At 38.7% G+C, this 15,744-nt stretch overlaps 1 protein-coding gene across 4 annotated transcripts in view; it reads left to right on the top strand.

The window, feature by feature from the left end:
- DIAPH3 (diaphanous related formin 3) overlaps positions 1 to 14,507 on the top strand; it is an 844,467-nt gene extending 829,960 nt beyond the window's left edge. For all 4 annotated transcript variants that reach the window (XM_040341346.1, XM_040341345.1, XM_040341344.1 and 1 more), the window contains one exon: positions 11,238 to 14,507. In XM_040341346.1, the coding sequence (XP_040197280.1) occupies positions 11,238 to 11,494 (257 nt within the window). In that variant the 3' untranslated portion in view covers positions 11,495 to 14,507. The remainder of the gene's footprint in view (positions 1 to 11,237) is intronic.
- The last annotated feature ends 1,237 nt before the right edge of the window (positions 14,508 to 15,744 follow it).

Below are 15,744 nucleotides of genomic sequence, written 5' to 3'. Positions count from 1 at the left end.
GATGGGGATTTCATGATGTGAAGTAACACCGTTTTATAATCGGTTGTCTGCTGGACACCTGTTTAATGAATAATTGAATTCTTGTTAATTAGCATTCTGTTGTCTAAAATGGAGCTTTACTCCTAAGACTTTCATTAGGGTGTATTCATTTTTTCAACATGGTCTTCAATGAATTTGTTAGGAAAAATACTTTTTTGTGTGTGCAAATTAGCAAATCTTGGTTGTAGTCATTGACCCGCATTTGTGGGAGTATTTTGTAGTATAGTGTCCCATAGAAAATGTTGATTTTTAAATGGAAAGTAAAGGTTTTCTGACAAATCTGTTGGGGTGTACTTATTTATGCTGAACCCTGAATATATGTTTACGCCTTTGGAGGAGCTTAAAGCTGACTTAGCCAAAAGATGTGTCCCTGGATTATACAAAGGACAACTCGTGTGTGGCCACCTGTGGCCCTTGGTTTTCAGCAGGGCCACATTGTGTTTTCCTTGGTCTTCCATGTCTAGTAGTTTGGATGGACATATACTTCATATGTCTGATGTGGAAGCAGTGTTAGGTTCTACATTGTGACTAAATCAGAAAGCCATTAATTCCGGACCGCCCACCACATATATACTGTGGCAGGGCAGCACGGCTGCGCAAAATCACTTACCTGTTCGTGATTTTGTGCACGCAACCTGGGGCACGTGCTGCTCCCGCTGTGATTGGACACAAGGTGAGCCAATTAGCGTGTCCGATGTACACGATGGCTGTTGGGTCCTGCCAATAGTTCAGAGAAAAGGCAGAACAGCGGTCTGCTTATGGAAACAAGGCAGACCGCGGTTATGTCAAGGCGTAAAAGAGAGATCTTGTGTTTCTGGTAAGCAGAAACACAGATCATCCAGTGCCTCCACTCCTCCCACAGTTAGAAAGCATTCCCTAGGAGCACACGTAACCCCTTGATCGCCCCCTGCCAGTGTAATTTATACAGTGTCAGTGCATTTTTTTAAGCACTGATCTTTGTATTGGTGTCACTTAGGCCCCATACACACGAGAGAATTTATCCGCGAATACGGTCCAGCGGACCGTTTCCGCGGATAAATCCTCTCGAGGATTTCGGCAGATTTTCATGCGATGGAGTGTACACACCATCGCATTGAAATCCGCGCTGAAATCCTCTGGCGATGACGTGTCGCGCCGTCGCCGCGATTATGACGCGGCGACGTGCGCGACGCTGTCATATAAGGAATTCCACGCATGAGTCGAATCATTACGACGCATGCGGGGGATCCCTTCGGACGGATGGATCCGGTGAGTCTATACAGACCAGCGGATCCATCCGTTGGGATGGATTCCAGCAGATGGATATGCTTGGCATGTCAGCAAAATTCGATCTGCTGGAATCCATCCCAGGGGAGAAATAGGATCTATCCGCTGAAACCCATCTGCTGGAATTTTTCAGCGGATGGATTCTATGGTGTGTACGGGGCCTTAGAATCAGATGTGTCCGCTGCAATGTCGCAGTCCCACTAAAAATCACTCATCACCACCATTACTAGTAGAAACTATAAAAAACGAAAATGTCTATAAAAATATCCCATGGTTTGTAGACACTTTTGTGCAAATCAATAAATATACACTTATTGGGATTTTTTTTAAACAAAAATATGTGCCAGCATACATATTGACCTAAATTGATGAAAAATTTAGATTTTTCATATTTTTTTTTAATGGCCAATATAGTTTTGGCCATTATAGTTTTTTTTTTCAAATTTTCAGTCTTTTTTTGTTTACAGCACAAATAATAAAAAAAACACTAAAAGAAAGCTCTATTTGTGGTTAAAAAAAAGGACATCAATTTTATTTGTGTACAGCATCTCACGACAGCGCTATTGTCAGTTAAAGCAACGCAGTGCCATATCGCAAAATATTGCCTGGTCAGGAAGGGGGTAAAACCTTCAAGAGGTTATATGACAACTCCGTGGTCATGCAACACCGTACCCACATGAATTTTTTTTTAAGACAGAGCTTTCTTTTGGTGGTAATTAATCACCACTGGGCTTTTTATTTTTTACTAAACAAATGAAAGAAAGACCAAAAATTTTGGGAGGAAATATTTTTTTTTTCCGTTTTTGTTATGCAATTTTGAATTTTGGGGGCGCAAATGAGCAGCGCGATGTGAAGGACATCATATGAAGTCCACTCAGGAAGGTAAAGCACCTGCCCAGCCTCCAATCTGCTATAGGTCAGACGGGAAGGTGTTAACATTTACTAGTTGGGCTACCTCAAAGTATGTCACAAATTCTTCTGGAGAATGTTCGGTTGCTGTGGCCAATACAGACAGCACTTATGTGAGACACTGCTATATGCTAGAGCCATCAAAATGAAAAAGAGATTTTGAATTTCTGTGCTTCTTTCACTTTTAGCTCCTATAGCAGCATATGGAGAACAAATTCCATATTCACCTCCAGAATTTTCTCTAAAAATGTATTATAACTATCTGTTTCTTATCATAAAGCTGTTCTCCTTACACAAGCAAGACCAAGTCTTAAATTTGTAATTCAATTATAGGTTAATGAAGCATTGTAAGCACTATTTATAACTGCATTTTTAAAAAGTCACAAGCCAATTATGCAAAATGTCTATATAACTTTCTTCACCTACCAATGTAAATAGATTTAACCTTTATATTAATTACTTGTTCATGTAGAGCGCTGCTTTCAATAATGCAGCATTTCCTGTAATAGCTTTATTTTTCAAAGGCATTACTTTTTTCCAAATTTACACGACTTTAATGAAAAAAAATTAACACCTTAGTAGGCTTACTGCTTGGTAGAAGTTAAATGCATTGTATTTTTCGAATGAAATCATTCCGAATCAGTAAATGTTCTTGGAAACGCATTATGACATTGTTATTAATAGTTGTTAATAAGGTAACAAGCAGAAAACCATATCAACCAGTGATATTAACTAATAGTAAAAATGATCACAATGGGTTTTTATGTGCAGATGTTCTCTTTAAACTGCCGTTTTTTTTACCCAGAATGCACAGATATTGTAGTACACTGCTCTTTTTAAAGGTACTCATGCATGGACACAAAAAATCTTCAAATAGGGGCAATTTTGAGTATTTTCATGATTTTCATGCCTGTATGTTTGTGATCAGAGCGTGATACCTAGACAAATGGTTGATCGGACTTGTTATAAAAGTTTGTTTATTGTGAGACTTTGAGCGGCATATATCAATACAGAAACTCATCGAGAAGAGATTGAAAGCACATTTATCTTTAAACAATATCTTCCAAAGAGAATGCACGTTCCCTTTTTGGTGCTTATCCCCTGCTGAGCTAGACTAGCTTTCCCAAGATGCTTACATAAATTGCAATCTTGCCCACTGCTGTGTATCTATACGCCAAGGATGTTAACATAAACCAATAGCCAGGAGTGCAATTGCGAGGTAATATGCGTCTGGAAAGGGAGGGGGGGTAAAGATAAGTGCACTTTGTTTGCAAGTCACTTATACCTTACTGTCTTGCTGTTTGTACGAAATTAGCAATAAATTGACAACAGATTGCTATCTAATATATGGCTAAACCGGTCAAAAAAAAAAGCATTGAATGTTTTTGGCATGCAACAAATGTCTTTTTTTTTTTCCATGTATATGGTTACTTTTTATGTTTGTTTTTAAAAAGGCCTAATATAAAGAGTGACCTATAAACAAGTTGCATATTAATAGATTTTATGTGTTAAACATTACATGTGTAATAAAAAGTCATTAAAGTGTAACTAATCCCAGGGCCCTACATTCACTCTATCTGGTCTCACACAGACCATGGAAATGCAATTATTTTAGTAAATATAAACTGTTCAATACCTTTTCTCATCAGCAGTATATAGCAGTATTTTGACTTATATCAGTGTCCGGCTGATCACTAGTTAAAGCTTGTAGGAGTTTTCATTCTCCTCCTGACTGCCCTATGATGCTGCATGATCCCTGACCCTCTGTCTGGATAGTGCTGATTGGCCCTGTGCTGATCACATGCACCCTCCTAAAAAAATAAAATTAAGCAATACACACCAAACTGAGCAAGTGCACAGTCCCCCCTAGGGCTCTGTGATATCTGGAAATGGATTGGGGGCAGTAATATAAGGGGAGGATCAGAGAAGACGAGATCAAATAACCCTTTTACAGGATTAACCCCTTAGGTTCCACAGTGAGTATAACAAGAATGCTTTACTGCATATACAGATTGATTTTATTGTTGTGGGTTTAGTAACACTTTAATAAACTGAATTGGTATACAATCCTCATGCAGACACACCGCTGTCACAACATTGCGTGCAGACCATGGCACCTGTGATGTATAACACATGTGTAGCAACCCACTGAAAAAGTCTAGACCTGACGTTTGGGATAAAACTATTCTCAAGAAAATAGTAAATCTGATCATGTTTCTTTTGTGAACCTGTCCATTGAAGGGACCGCAATATAAATAGTCTTTGGGCAAGGAAGCTGTCTTTCTATCATTTTTACAGTAGTCATACAAATACAGTAGACTCAGTTTAGACAGATACCAAGATACTGGCATGTTTTTGCAGTTCAGAAGAAAAGCGAAGGATCAGGAGCAAATGATTTGCTTTAGGCTCAGCTATTTTGGCCCAATAGGCAAATTAACTTTCACAGCATGACATGTTATTTTTTATTTTTTTACTAGTTTTGGTCTCCATAAAGTCTAACTCCACTATTTCAAAAAAATAATAAATGCATGCATATATTTGCAGAAAAATGTGTGCATTAATATTTTTTTGCAAATGCGACTACAAAACATTGCAACCCTAATCAGTGGATTGTGGGTGCAATGGCAGGCTCCTGCAGACTATTTTTTTTTTTCAATTCTGTCGATACTGAAATATGGACTTTCAGTTTGAGAGCTGGAGGAAGATGGGCTACTGTTGAGGTGATCCTCCGCACTTGAGTTCCGCACTTGAGTTCCATTAATAACAAATCTCCCTGCCGCAGTGGCAGACCAGACTGGTAGTTTGTTCATTCATTCATTAACCCTCCTGGTGGTATTCCCAAGTCTGGCTCGGGGTAAGATTTTTATACCAAGAGTGGTATCCCCGAGCCAGACTCGGGCTCGCCTCGCTGCAGCCAGAGACAAAGTTACTTACCTTGTCCCTGGATCCAGTGATGCCGCTGCGCTGTGTGAGCGAGTGGGTCCTCGCTTGATTCACACAGTGTCCCCCTGTGCCGCCGATCTCTGTTCCCTGCGACGTTACGGCACACGGGGGCGGAGAACGGCGCCAAATTCAAAAAAGTAAACAAACACATTACATAGAGTATACTGTAATCTTATAGATTACAGTACTGTATGTAAAAAATACACACCCCCTTTGTCCCTAGTGGTCTTCCCAGTGTTCTGCATGTACTTTTGTATAATAAAAACTGTTCTTTCTGCCTGCAAACTGTAAATTGTCCATAGCAACCAAAAAGTGTCCCTTTATGTCAAAAGTGGTTTTAGAGCAGCTAGAAATAAATTATAATCACTTGCAGAATTGAACGATAGCAATTTGTGGGGAAATTCGTCATAAAAAAATAAAAGCAATGACAGTGACAATTCTGCAACTGAGCAAGTTTCAGTGATTTTGATTTGATTACATTATTGAGTAATTTTTATTATAATTACATTATTATTTGTTATAATTATTTATAGTTATTTATTATATTATAATTCATGATTTTGTTTTTCAAACTTTATCATACCCGAGATGTGTATTAGACTCTTGTTTGTACAGATTTAAGTGAGTTATTCCTAAGAATTACAGGCCTACAATATAAAACGTCAAATTTTCATGCAAAATAATTGTACCGCTTTCAGCACCTACAACCAGAAAGAATCATACCGCCAGAGAGGTTAATGTGTGTTGAAGCTGAATTCAATAACCTACTAAATAAACGTAATTTAGCAGGTATAAGTCAATCTATTTCAATAGTACAATCTTCTAGTGATAATGCCTTGTATAGCATTTCTTCTTGCTCATAAATATTACATAAGATTTGACACTTACCCTAGATACATAGGATTATGGGGTAATCTCACAGATTCATGTAAATCTCTTAATTTTTGGAGAAATAAAAATCTAAAAAAGAGGTTCTTACTATCCTAACACTTGTATTGTTTTTATTGCTTGGTTCCTCTCTCGTGTCTTGATTAGTAACTCAGGGAGGTTATTCCACTGAAGTCCTATAGAACACAAAACTAACAGAGATTATCTTTTCCAATTTTTCTGAGACTTAATGACAATTGTCTAGTTTCACTTTAAAGCAGGGATATGCAATTAGTGGACCTCCAGCTGTTGCCAAACTACAAGTCCCATCATGCCTTTGCCTCTGGGTGTCATGCTTGTAGCTGTCAGAGTCTTGCTATGCCTCATGGGACTTGTAGTTCTGCAACAGCTGGAGGTCCGCTAATTGCAAATCCCTGCTTTAAAGTGTTTGAGCAAGTTCTAATAATTGGGTACAACTGAAGTGTACATTTAATCAAAGTAGTTTAAATTGTTTATTATGTGCATGGTAATATAGAAGCATTATACCTTTTCGCCATGTTTAAAAAATTATGTTTTTATTCTCTTGTAAACGCATTGGAGACTTTTCTTTGTTGTTCTGCCTGCTGTGACGTTATCCTTGAAAGCTAAATGGAACATAAGTCAGTAAGACTACTCCTCTTTTAATATGTTTAAGCTTAATGTAGCTGGTATTTTCAGTGTCGCTACCTGTAGTTTGGTTGAGAGTAAATACGCTGTGCAACAAACAATTAAAAAGCAGCAATAGATGTTATTTGATATTTTACTGTTATGGTTTTGAGCCCAGGTTCACACTGGGTACGATTTCCTTCGATTTGAGATGCGATTTCCCATGTGAAATCGCATCTCAAATCGGCGGCATTTTCCGGCAATTGTCGGCAATGACATTGTCCTAATCGGTGCGACGCCGCATCTGCGGCGCTGCACCGATTTCAAAAAGTAGTTCCTGTACTACTTTATGCGATTTCGGGCCACGATTTACATAGACATCTGTGCAGAAACCTGCACAGATGTCTCTTAAATCGCGGCCGAAATCGGGACGGCCGGCGAGAGTGAAATCGTGCGAGTTCAGCTGAACTCGCACGGCTTCACTCCCGCAGCCCAGTGTGAACCAGGGCTGAAGCTCCCTTTGTATTGTTAATAACTCTTTGCTTCACAGAGGACAATATATATATATATATAGTGTCAGTAGTTACTAATAACTACATAAAACCTCTAAACTTAATAATCTTAATGTCATTAGTGACTAAATAGTACACCATACTTTGTCCACAAATATTTACTTTGTATATTTACACATTGGATTAAGAATATTTGAGCTTCTCTATTTTCAATGTATTTAATGTATTACCTGTAATGTGTATTACACCTTTGTACTCAATAAAAAAATGTTGAAAGTAAAAAGTAGCAATAGATATGTGCCAGTTATGCCAATATCTTCAAATCCAATAAATCCTTGCTGAAATACAAACATTTTATGTAACTTTGGTTCTGTAGAATTTTTATATTTTTCTGTAACCAGAAGGTGAATTGTCAAGTTTGTCCAGGATTCTGTGTAAAATACTCATCCATCACTTTGAGCCCCTGGTCAGAAAATGACAATGCAGTAAATATCTTCAGCAACCACCTTTTAATGTACAAGCTGCTTTCAGAAGGAATCTTCAGCACCCGCATAAACCACACTGTCATGAGTGACTGCCTGTGCTCCAAAGTCATTACTATTGAGATGATAGGACATCTTTCAGCAGATAACTGAAAAAACTTTAAATGTCATACCAAGTTTTTGAAGCCATGCCCAATCCCCTAGTACAAGGTTGCCTGAATATTGAATTTACCTGAATCTAGACAACAGCATATCTACAGAGTGATCTTTCATGAGAAGGGAAACTGGGTTTGTGACGTCAGTCTCTTCAGGAACTAGTAAACTTACATCTCTGCTAGAAACATTCACAAATGTGCGCATAAAAGTTTACTTATCTGCACGTAAAATGAGGCAGGTTGTTTGTTACCATATAGGAATTGCTTGCATACTTTTTTTTAATGCTCATGTTATATATTTTTAATACTAGTCTCCTAATCATGTACTTTATATTCATGTGTATGCAGTATTATGTGAAACACTACATTTTCCCTTGCACGGCAACTGTGTAGCAGATATTCTTTTACAAAGGCCTTGCTATTCCATATCTATGCATGTGATATATACCGCTGACCGTATATATCTCAGCGTAAAACCTTCTAGCAATGTTAGAGCATTAACTTTTCTTTATGAACTGGTAATATATAAAGCCAATGATACAGTTGTTGCTGTAACTACCTTCCATTAGTGACTAGCATGGATGTATATCTGTGTAGGTTAGCAGCTCTGTATCTGGGTGCTGCTGAGCGGACATTGCTTTTGTGGCTGCCAGAGGGTCCCACAAGAATGTGGACAATTGAAGGCTAAGTTCACTTTTTGCAATGTGTTACGTGTACCTCCCATATTTAGGGTGGAACACGTAACCTGTTCCATCTCCTGCCGCCAGTTCCCACTCACTAGTTTCCTGTGAATGAATGAACTACAACTACCATCATCCACCACAGATGATGGCTTGCAGATCTGAAGGAACTGCAAGGGTGCTGATGAGCACATTTGTAGTTTGTTCTCAAGGCCTGCAGCTTTCAACAGACAGTCCTATGTACGGTCAGAAAGCTGCAGGGCTTGTCTGCAGAAGCCTGACCATTGCACCCGTGATGGGTGCAATGCTTTTCAGGCTCCTGCAGGAAAAGATAATTGCCCTTTTTTTTTCCCCTGATTTTTTTTTAAACAATTCTTGCAAGGAGAACTTATTCTTTAAAGCAGGGGTTTCCAAACTATGGCCCTCCAGCTGTTCAGGAGCTACAATTCCCATCCGTCCTACTCACGTCTGTGAACGCCAGAGTTTCATAATGTATCATGGGACGTGTAGTAACACAAAAGCTGGAGGGCAGTAGTTTGGAGATCCCTGCTTTAAAGGATAACTTTCTCTGTAAATATATAATACTTTGTCTTTAGAATTGTGTTTGTAATGGCTGTGAGTTAAGTAGACAATAGACAAGCATATATATATATATATATATAACAACAACTTTATCAGTACCCATCAGTGCAGCCTCGCCTGTGCTCATCATTGCAGCCTCATGTGTGCCCAACAATGCAGCCTCACCTGTGTCCATCAATGCCACTTCACCTGTGTCCATCAATGCCACTTCACCTGTGTCCATCAATGCCACTTCACCTGTGCCCGACAATGCAGCCTACCTGTGCCCAACAATGCAACCTACCTGTGCCCACCAATGCACCCTAACTGTGCCCACCAATTCACCCTACCTGTGCCCACCAATTCAACCTACCTGTGCCCACCAATACAGCCTCACCTGTGCCCAACAATGCAGCCTCACCTGTGCCCAACAATGCAGCCTCACCTGTGCCCAACAATGCAGCCTCACCTGTGCCCAACAATGCAGCCTTACCTGTGAGCTAAAATGCAGCCTACCTGTGTAGGGGAAGAGAGGAGAGGTTTGCCGACCGGATCATCAAAGAGCGGAGAACATTATTGTAACAGCTTTCATTTGAATTGCTGTGTGTTCTCGCCGATCGCCATCACAGCCCCATCTCCTGGCCTGGGTACTTTGATATATGTTGCACGTCCCGGCATTGGACAGGTGATCTGTCTGTCAAAGTACCCGGACCAGGAGGCGGGTATGTATGTGACAACGCGCAGTGGGACAACACGGCAATGCAAATGAAAGCTGTTACAGCAATGTTCCCCCCTCTCTGAAGCTCTGGCCGCCTGCTCTCCTCTCTCTTCCCCTCGGCAATCGCTGGGAGAATGGCTCCAATTCAACCCCACGGTGCTGGCCCCCCCTGCTCCGAGCTCATGTTCACCAGCCATCATTTTCCACTTGCAAAATGCAAGTAGGCAATTTGAGGGCTGAATTATATTAGTAAACAGATCAAGTATACAGATTCTGGTTGGAATTCTTGTCTTGGCTACTGAAGTTGCCCTTTGCAAGGGAATTATCCCTAGTGCTTGGTGAATGAGGTGAAGCTCTGCTAACTTCCGTCATCCGATAACATCCATCATATTCCATAATGCTGTTTTGTTTTGTTTTTTCCCTGCAAGAGAGTGGGTATTCACTGAGCCATTTCACCACATTTACTTAGCTCTAGGGTAAAATTTCACTGCAAAATGCAACTTCCCTTGAAAAGTGAATAGCCTAAATGCTTTATTAAATCAACCCCACCCAGTCAATATTACCAGATAGTTTTTTTTTTTAAAGGTTAGCAATGGCAGCCCTTATATTTTTTGACAGGTCTTAATTTTATTTTATTTTTTTAATTGCTCTGTTATATCATTCTTTTTACTGAAAAGCAAAGTGACAACTTGCAGTGCTGCACTATAAGTGGTCGGAAGGCCAGCTGTGTTTCAGAAAATATTGTTCTTCATTGATCCCACGATAGTACATTTATATTAAAATCTATCAATTTTTCCAAATTTCATTTATTTTATACATGATTGCTTCTTTAAACATTCACATAAAAAAAAATGTATATATAATTACTATTTTATATCCCTTTAAGAATTGGCCTGTGTGGCCATATTTTTCACCCATGTAATACGTTGAGATTATTTTAATAGTAGCCTTCCAAAACCCAGATCGCAACACAGGAATGTAGATTTCTTGGGAACATTAAACCGCAATGCTGTTTCCATTCATGATGTAAAGTTTCCTCCCGACAGCCGGTTTATAACCAGAAACACAAGCTTGCTTATTCTTTCTAATGGATGCAAACGAAAATAAAATATATTTACTTGTGACCCGCTCTCTTTATCAAAGCCATTTTTATGTGGAAATGCAAATTACTCTGATAAAGATGTATTACCAACATCAATATCCTCCCCTCTCGGGCCAAATCAGCTATAAACTACTTTACAAACAGCTTCTTTCTAGAGACTCTTCTTTAATACCAGTATATATTTTCTTGTGTGTTTTTTTCCCTTTATGCTCATGCATTTAAGGCATATATTTTTTTTTTTTTGCTTTTCTGCTGTGTGTAAATTACATATTCAATGACATGTGCATGCAAAATCTAATGATTTGCATACCTAAATCATAATTAATTTCAATAACTGTTTTTTATTTGATTTCCACAGAGAACAAAAAGACACACTTTGAGAGGTCTCGCTCACGACCAAATCTCTACTCCAATGCACCAAGGGCTCCAGTTGCTAAGGAACTCAGTTATGAGTTTGAATCTCATTCTTCTACAGTAAAAAGCAAGGTTACAGCTAGAAAAGAGGTGTGCAGCTCGGAAGGTCACAAAGACAAAGGTCCAGGCCAAAGCTCTGCCGCCAAACCAGAATCCATTCCTGAAGTCGAAGCTCTTCTTGCAAGGTTGCGTGCTCTGTGATTAAAAAAAAGTCTTCCACACTGCTTTGATTCAAAGGATTTCTCAAAAACAAATTGTAATTTGGACATCTAGCAAGTAAAATTGTACCTACCCTCTTAAGTCAGACATGGACTTTTCATTGCCGTTTGGTAATAGTAATGAAAGAAAAAAAATATTACCCAGCTCCACTGCCAATATAAGAGTCTACGAACTGTGATCCGGTGCTCTAGCCAGGGCGTTCAGGCCCCACAGGTGCAATTATTGAATCGGGAAGGGTGGCAACTTGGATGCTCTTGAATAAAAGTACTTTATTTGTGACAAGGATACATGGGTACAGGCAATATACATAAAGCTTGTACCCGTGTATCTATGTCACAAATAAAGTACTTTTGTTCAAGAGCATCCAAGTTGACAGCCTTCCTGATTCAACAAAAGTCTCAAACCAGTGTCTACTCCCCAATATCCATGTATTTGTATCCTGCCTACAATGATCTTATTTTTCTTCATTGCCTAAAGATTTCTCAACCAAATGATGACCCCTAAGCTGTGCATATTTTTTCGGTTCTTGATAATTAGGCTTTTCACCAAAAGATTTCAGAAATGCAGTAATGAAGTGAACATGATTCACTCTCAATGACATGTATAACTCTGCAATGGACGTTAGTTATTTCAACTCTCTAAAATTACACTGGTCGCAAACCTAAGAATTTCACACAGTTCATGAGATAAAAGAAATCCAAACCATGGCTCATATGCAGTGAAATCCATGTAAGTACGGAGTAGATTCAGAGATATAGGCAGCTAAAATAGTAGGATATAAGTCAAGGTTGCTCCAGCTCCCAGACTTCTCTTTATGTGTAAAGTATAACATTAATTAGGGTGGCCCTCAAGGCTGAGGAAAGGGGTCATGTTTTTTTAGTGAAAAATTAAATCTGCATATAAATTGAGCTTCCTAAACCTCTAGATTACAGATAGTTTTGACATTTTTTCCTTTTTTAAAAAAAAAAAAAAAAAAAGTGTTTCTGCATTGTTTTCATTATAAGCTCTGTTTGAACTGAGCCATTTGTAACAGGTTTACTTTAACACTGCAAGCTAAAGGATTTGCTTTAAATTGTCATATTTATTGTGTTGCTGGCAATGATGCCATGTAGTTGACTATTCTACACAATCCATAAGGGATGTTTTTTTTTTACCTTGAACATGGAGTAGAGAAGAGGGAAATTGCTTTCTGTGTGGAATGTTATACCATTGCTGCATTTCTCATCAGCAGAGTGAAAACAAAGTTTGATGTTTTATGCCATGGGTCTTGTTTTTGCTTGCACAAAGTCTTAAAAGTTAATGAAAAATTTCATTCTTTTATAGTGGAGATTTGTTCTCGCTTTCATTTATTCTCTGGTATATTTTACTCTACTATAACTATGTTACCAGATAGATAAATCTTGAAATGTATTAACTGTGCAAATCAATGAGAGTGCAATCTTCTTGAAAAAATTTCTAGGCAACCGCAGGAAATATGCATTACTTTAAAGGGGGGCAGGCATTAGATATATTAAATCCATTATAAGACAGTAAGAGTAACCTTAATGACTAATTGTATTTTATAAGGCAGAATAGTGGAATAATTACATTTTATATGTAAATGCAATTTACTCATCTTATTCCTTTTTCGCGTATGAACACATTTGAAGTATCCATTCCATCTAAAGTAAAATGTAGAAATAGTGTAAACTCAGGAAATAAGGTGTACGAGTATTCTTTAAATGACTTAACAGTTGTTTAGTTTGTTTGGTAGGTAATGAATCCTATTTGTCATTTTTGTCACTGGCTTGCTTTGCAGTACTGGATGCGTTTGAGAGGAGATGTTCTTTACATGGGTATTGGCAAAAATGTTGCCTTTGGAAAAGTGGAAATAAAAACTGACATTTACTTTACCATGTATAGCTGCTAATAGAGGACAATCTTTGTTTTTTTTCTGTACACTATTAAAGATTGTAGAGGCAATATGCAAGACATCTTGGATACCAAATGTATAATATTAGCATCTGCTTTACATGCACATATATTTATTTTATACAGTCTTACAATTCTTTAAAAATTCCAATGTATTCTTATATGAAAACTCGGCTTTCTATGCATGTACACAAAGTTATAGTCTTTGAACACACATTTTTATGTTGAGTCTGTATGTGCGTTCTCCAGCTTTTATGAAACGTAATATATAACACAATGCTCTTAATGAAGCAGGGAGACTGAAATACAAGTACCCCATGCGGAGAAATGTTACTGTCATTGCAATGCTGGATATCCATTCACAGTGTGTGATAAGGAACATGCTGATCTCTGCCATGAGCTCAAAGCCAACAAAATTTCACTTTTGGCAAGTCACTACATAGAAGACCACCACGGCTCTGGCTGAAAACATGCCAGTTTATATCGTTATGAATGTGGCAGTAAAATTTCCTGCTTTTCTTTAAGGCGTACCTTTCATGTATACACATCAGCCTCAGTCTTATGTTTGTTATTCTTTATTCAATTGTATTTTCTAAACTACCACAGTGCTTTATATTCAATAAACACTACATGTTTATTACGGAAAAAAGCCATTAACGTTGCAAATGCCTCACACAGTTCAGCAACTGTCCACCTTTTTTACACTGCAAGCATATGGCATGGTTGTGTCATGTTCTTTGCGAGAACAACAAGAGCACAGATAATGGGCACATGGGTCAGATTTAATTGATGGCTGTAACCAGTTTTGTACAGGGTAATATTTCACTAGAAATGAGGCCTTGTAATGTTTCCTATGCAAAGTTAATAAATATACATTAGTACTGTGACACTGTGCCTGATCATATTAAGAAAACACTGTTCTGCAAGCTTTATGGAAAAGAAACCATCCTCATGTGTTCTCAGGTTTAGTTTATTGTTGCAGCTATCCATGACAACTTATTGGTGTGTGTTAAACAAGTTTATGTTCTGTTTGCATGGAGACAACCATTGTAAATAGCAATGCAAAATTAAAAAATATATTTAATAATCGTGGTCTGTGGTTTGTGTATGTGTCTTCTTTTTTTTTTTCAGCTTCCAACCGAGGACTAGAGACCAGCTCATGGTCAAATGCTTGCCATTGTCTCCCTTTGCACTTCCGCATCATCTGTAGAGTTATACATTTATTTGTTACTTTTTTTTTTTTTTTTTTTTGTCGATGTGACATGTGCCTTTCCTTAACAAAGGTCAAACTATGCTTAAGCCCTCCCAACAAAGATAGGTATTTACCCCACGCTACCCCCCCCCCCCCCCGGCTCTCGGGACACCATTAACATTGTAAAATGATTGTTTGCGTATACATTTTTCACTGTTATATTAACAAGTTAAAATCGTCGGGGTAACTCCATTAACCACTAGCCGACCAGCCACCGTCATTATACGGCGGCAGGTCGGCTCTCCTGGGCGAGAGTCCGTAGCTATACGTCCGCTCTTCGAGCGGCCACTAGGGGGCGCGTGCGCGCCCCCCGCTCGCCCCCGACTCCCGTGCGTGTGCCTGGCGGGCGCGATCGCCGCCGGGCACACGCGATCGCTCGTTACAGAGCGGGGACCGGGAGCTGTGTGTGTAAACACACAGCTCTCGGTCCTGTCAGCGGGGGAAATGCTGATTTTCTGTTCATACAATGTATGAACAGAGGATCAGTGTTTCCCCTAGTGAGGCCACCCCCCCCCCCCACAGTAAGAACACACCCAGGCATACTTAACCCCTTCCCCACCCCCTAGTGTTAACCACTTCACTGCCAGTGGCATTTTTATAGTAATCCAATGCATTTTTATAGCACTGATCGCTATAAAAATGCCAATGGTCCCAAAAATTTGTCAGAAGTGTCCGCCATAATGTCGCAGTAACGAAAAAAAATCGCTGATCACCGCCATTACTAGTAAAAAAAATATATTAATAAAAATGCCATAAAAATACCCCCTATTTTGTAAACGCTATAACTTTTGCGCAAACCAATCAATAAACGCTTATTGCGATTTTTTTTACGAAAAATATGTAGAAGAATACGTATCGGCCTAAACTAAGGAAAAAATTTTTTTTTTATATATTTTTGGGGGATATTTATTACAGCAAAATGTAAAAAATATTATTTTTTTTCAAAATTGTCGCTCTATTTTTGTTTATGGCGCAAAAAATAAAAACCGCAGAGGTGATCAAATACCACCAAAAGAAAGCTCTATTTGTGGGAAAAAAAGGACGCCAATTTTGTTTGGGAGCCACGTCG

The sequence above is a fragment of the Rana temporaria genome, chromosome 2 (genome assembly GCF_905171775.1).
Source record: "Rana temporaria chromosome 2, aRanTem1.1, whole genome shotgun sequence".
In the NCBI taxonomy this organism is placed as follows: domain Eukaryota; kingdom Metazoa; phylum Chordata; class Amphibia; order Anura; family Ranidae; genus Rana; species Rana temporaria.
Note: the sequence above shows the minus strand (reverse complement) of the source record. Positions and strands in the feature narration are given on the sequence as shown.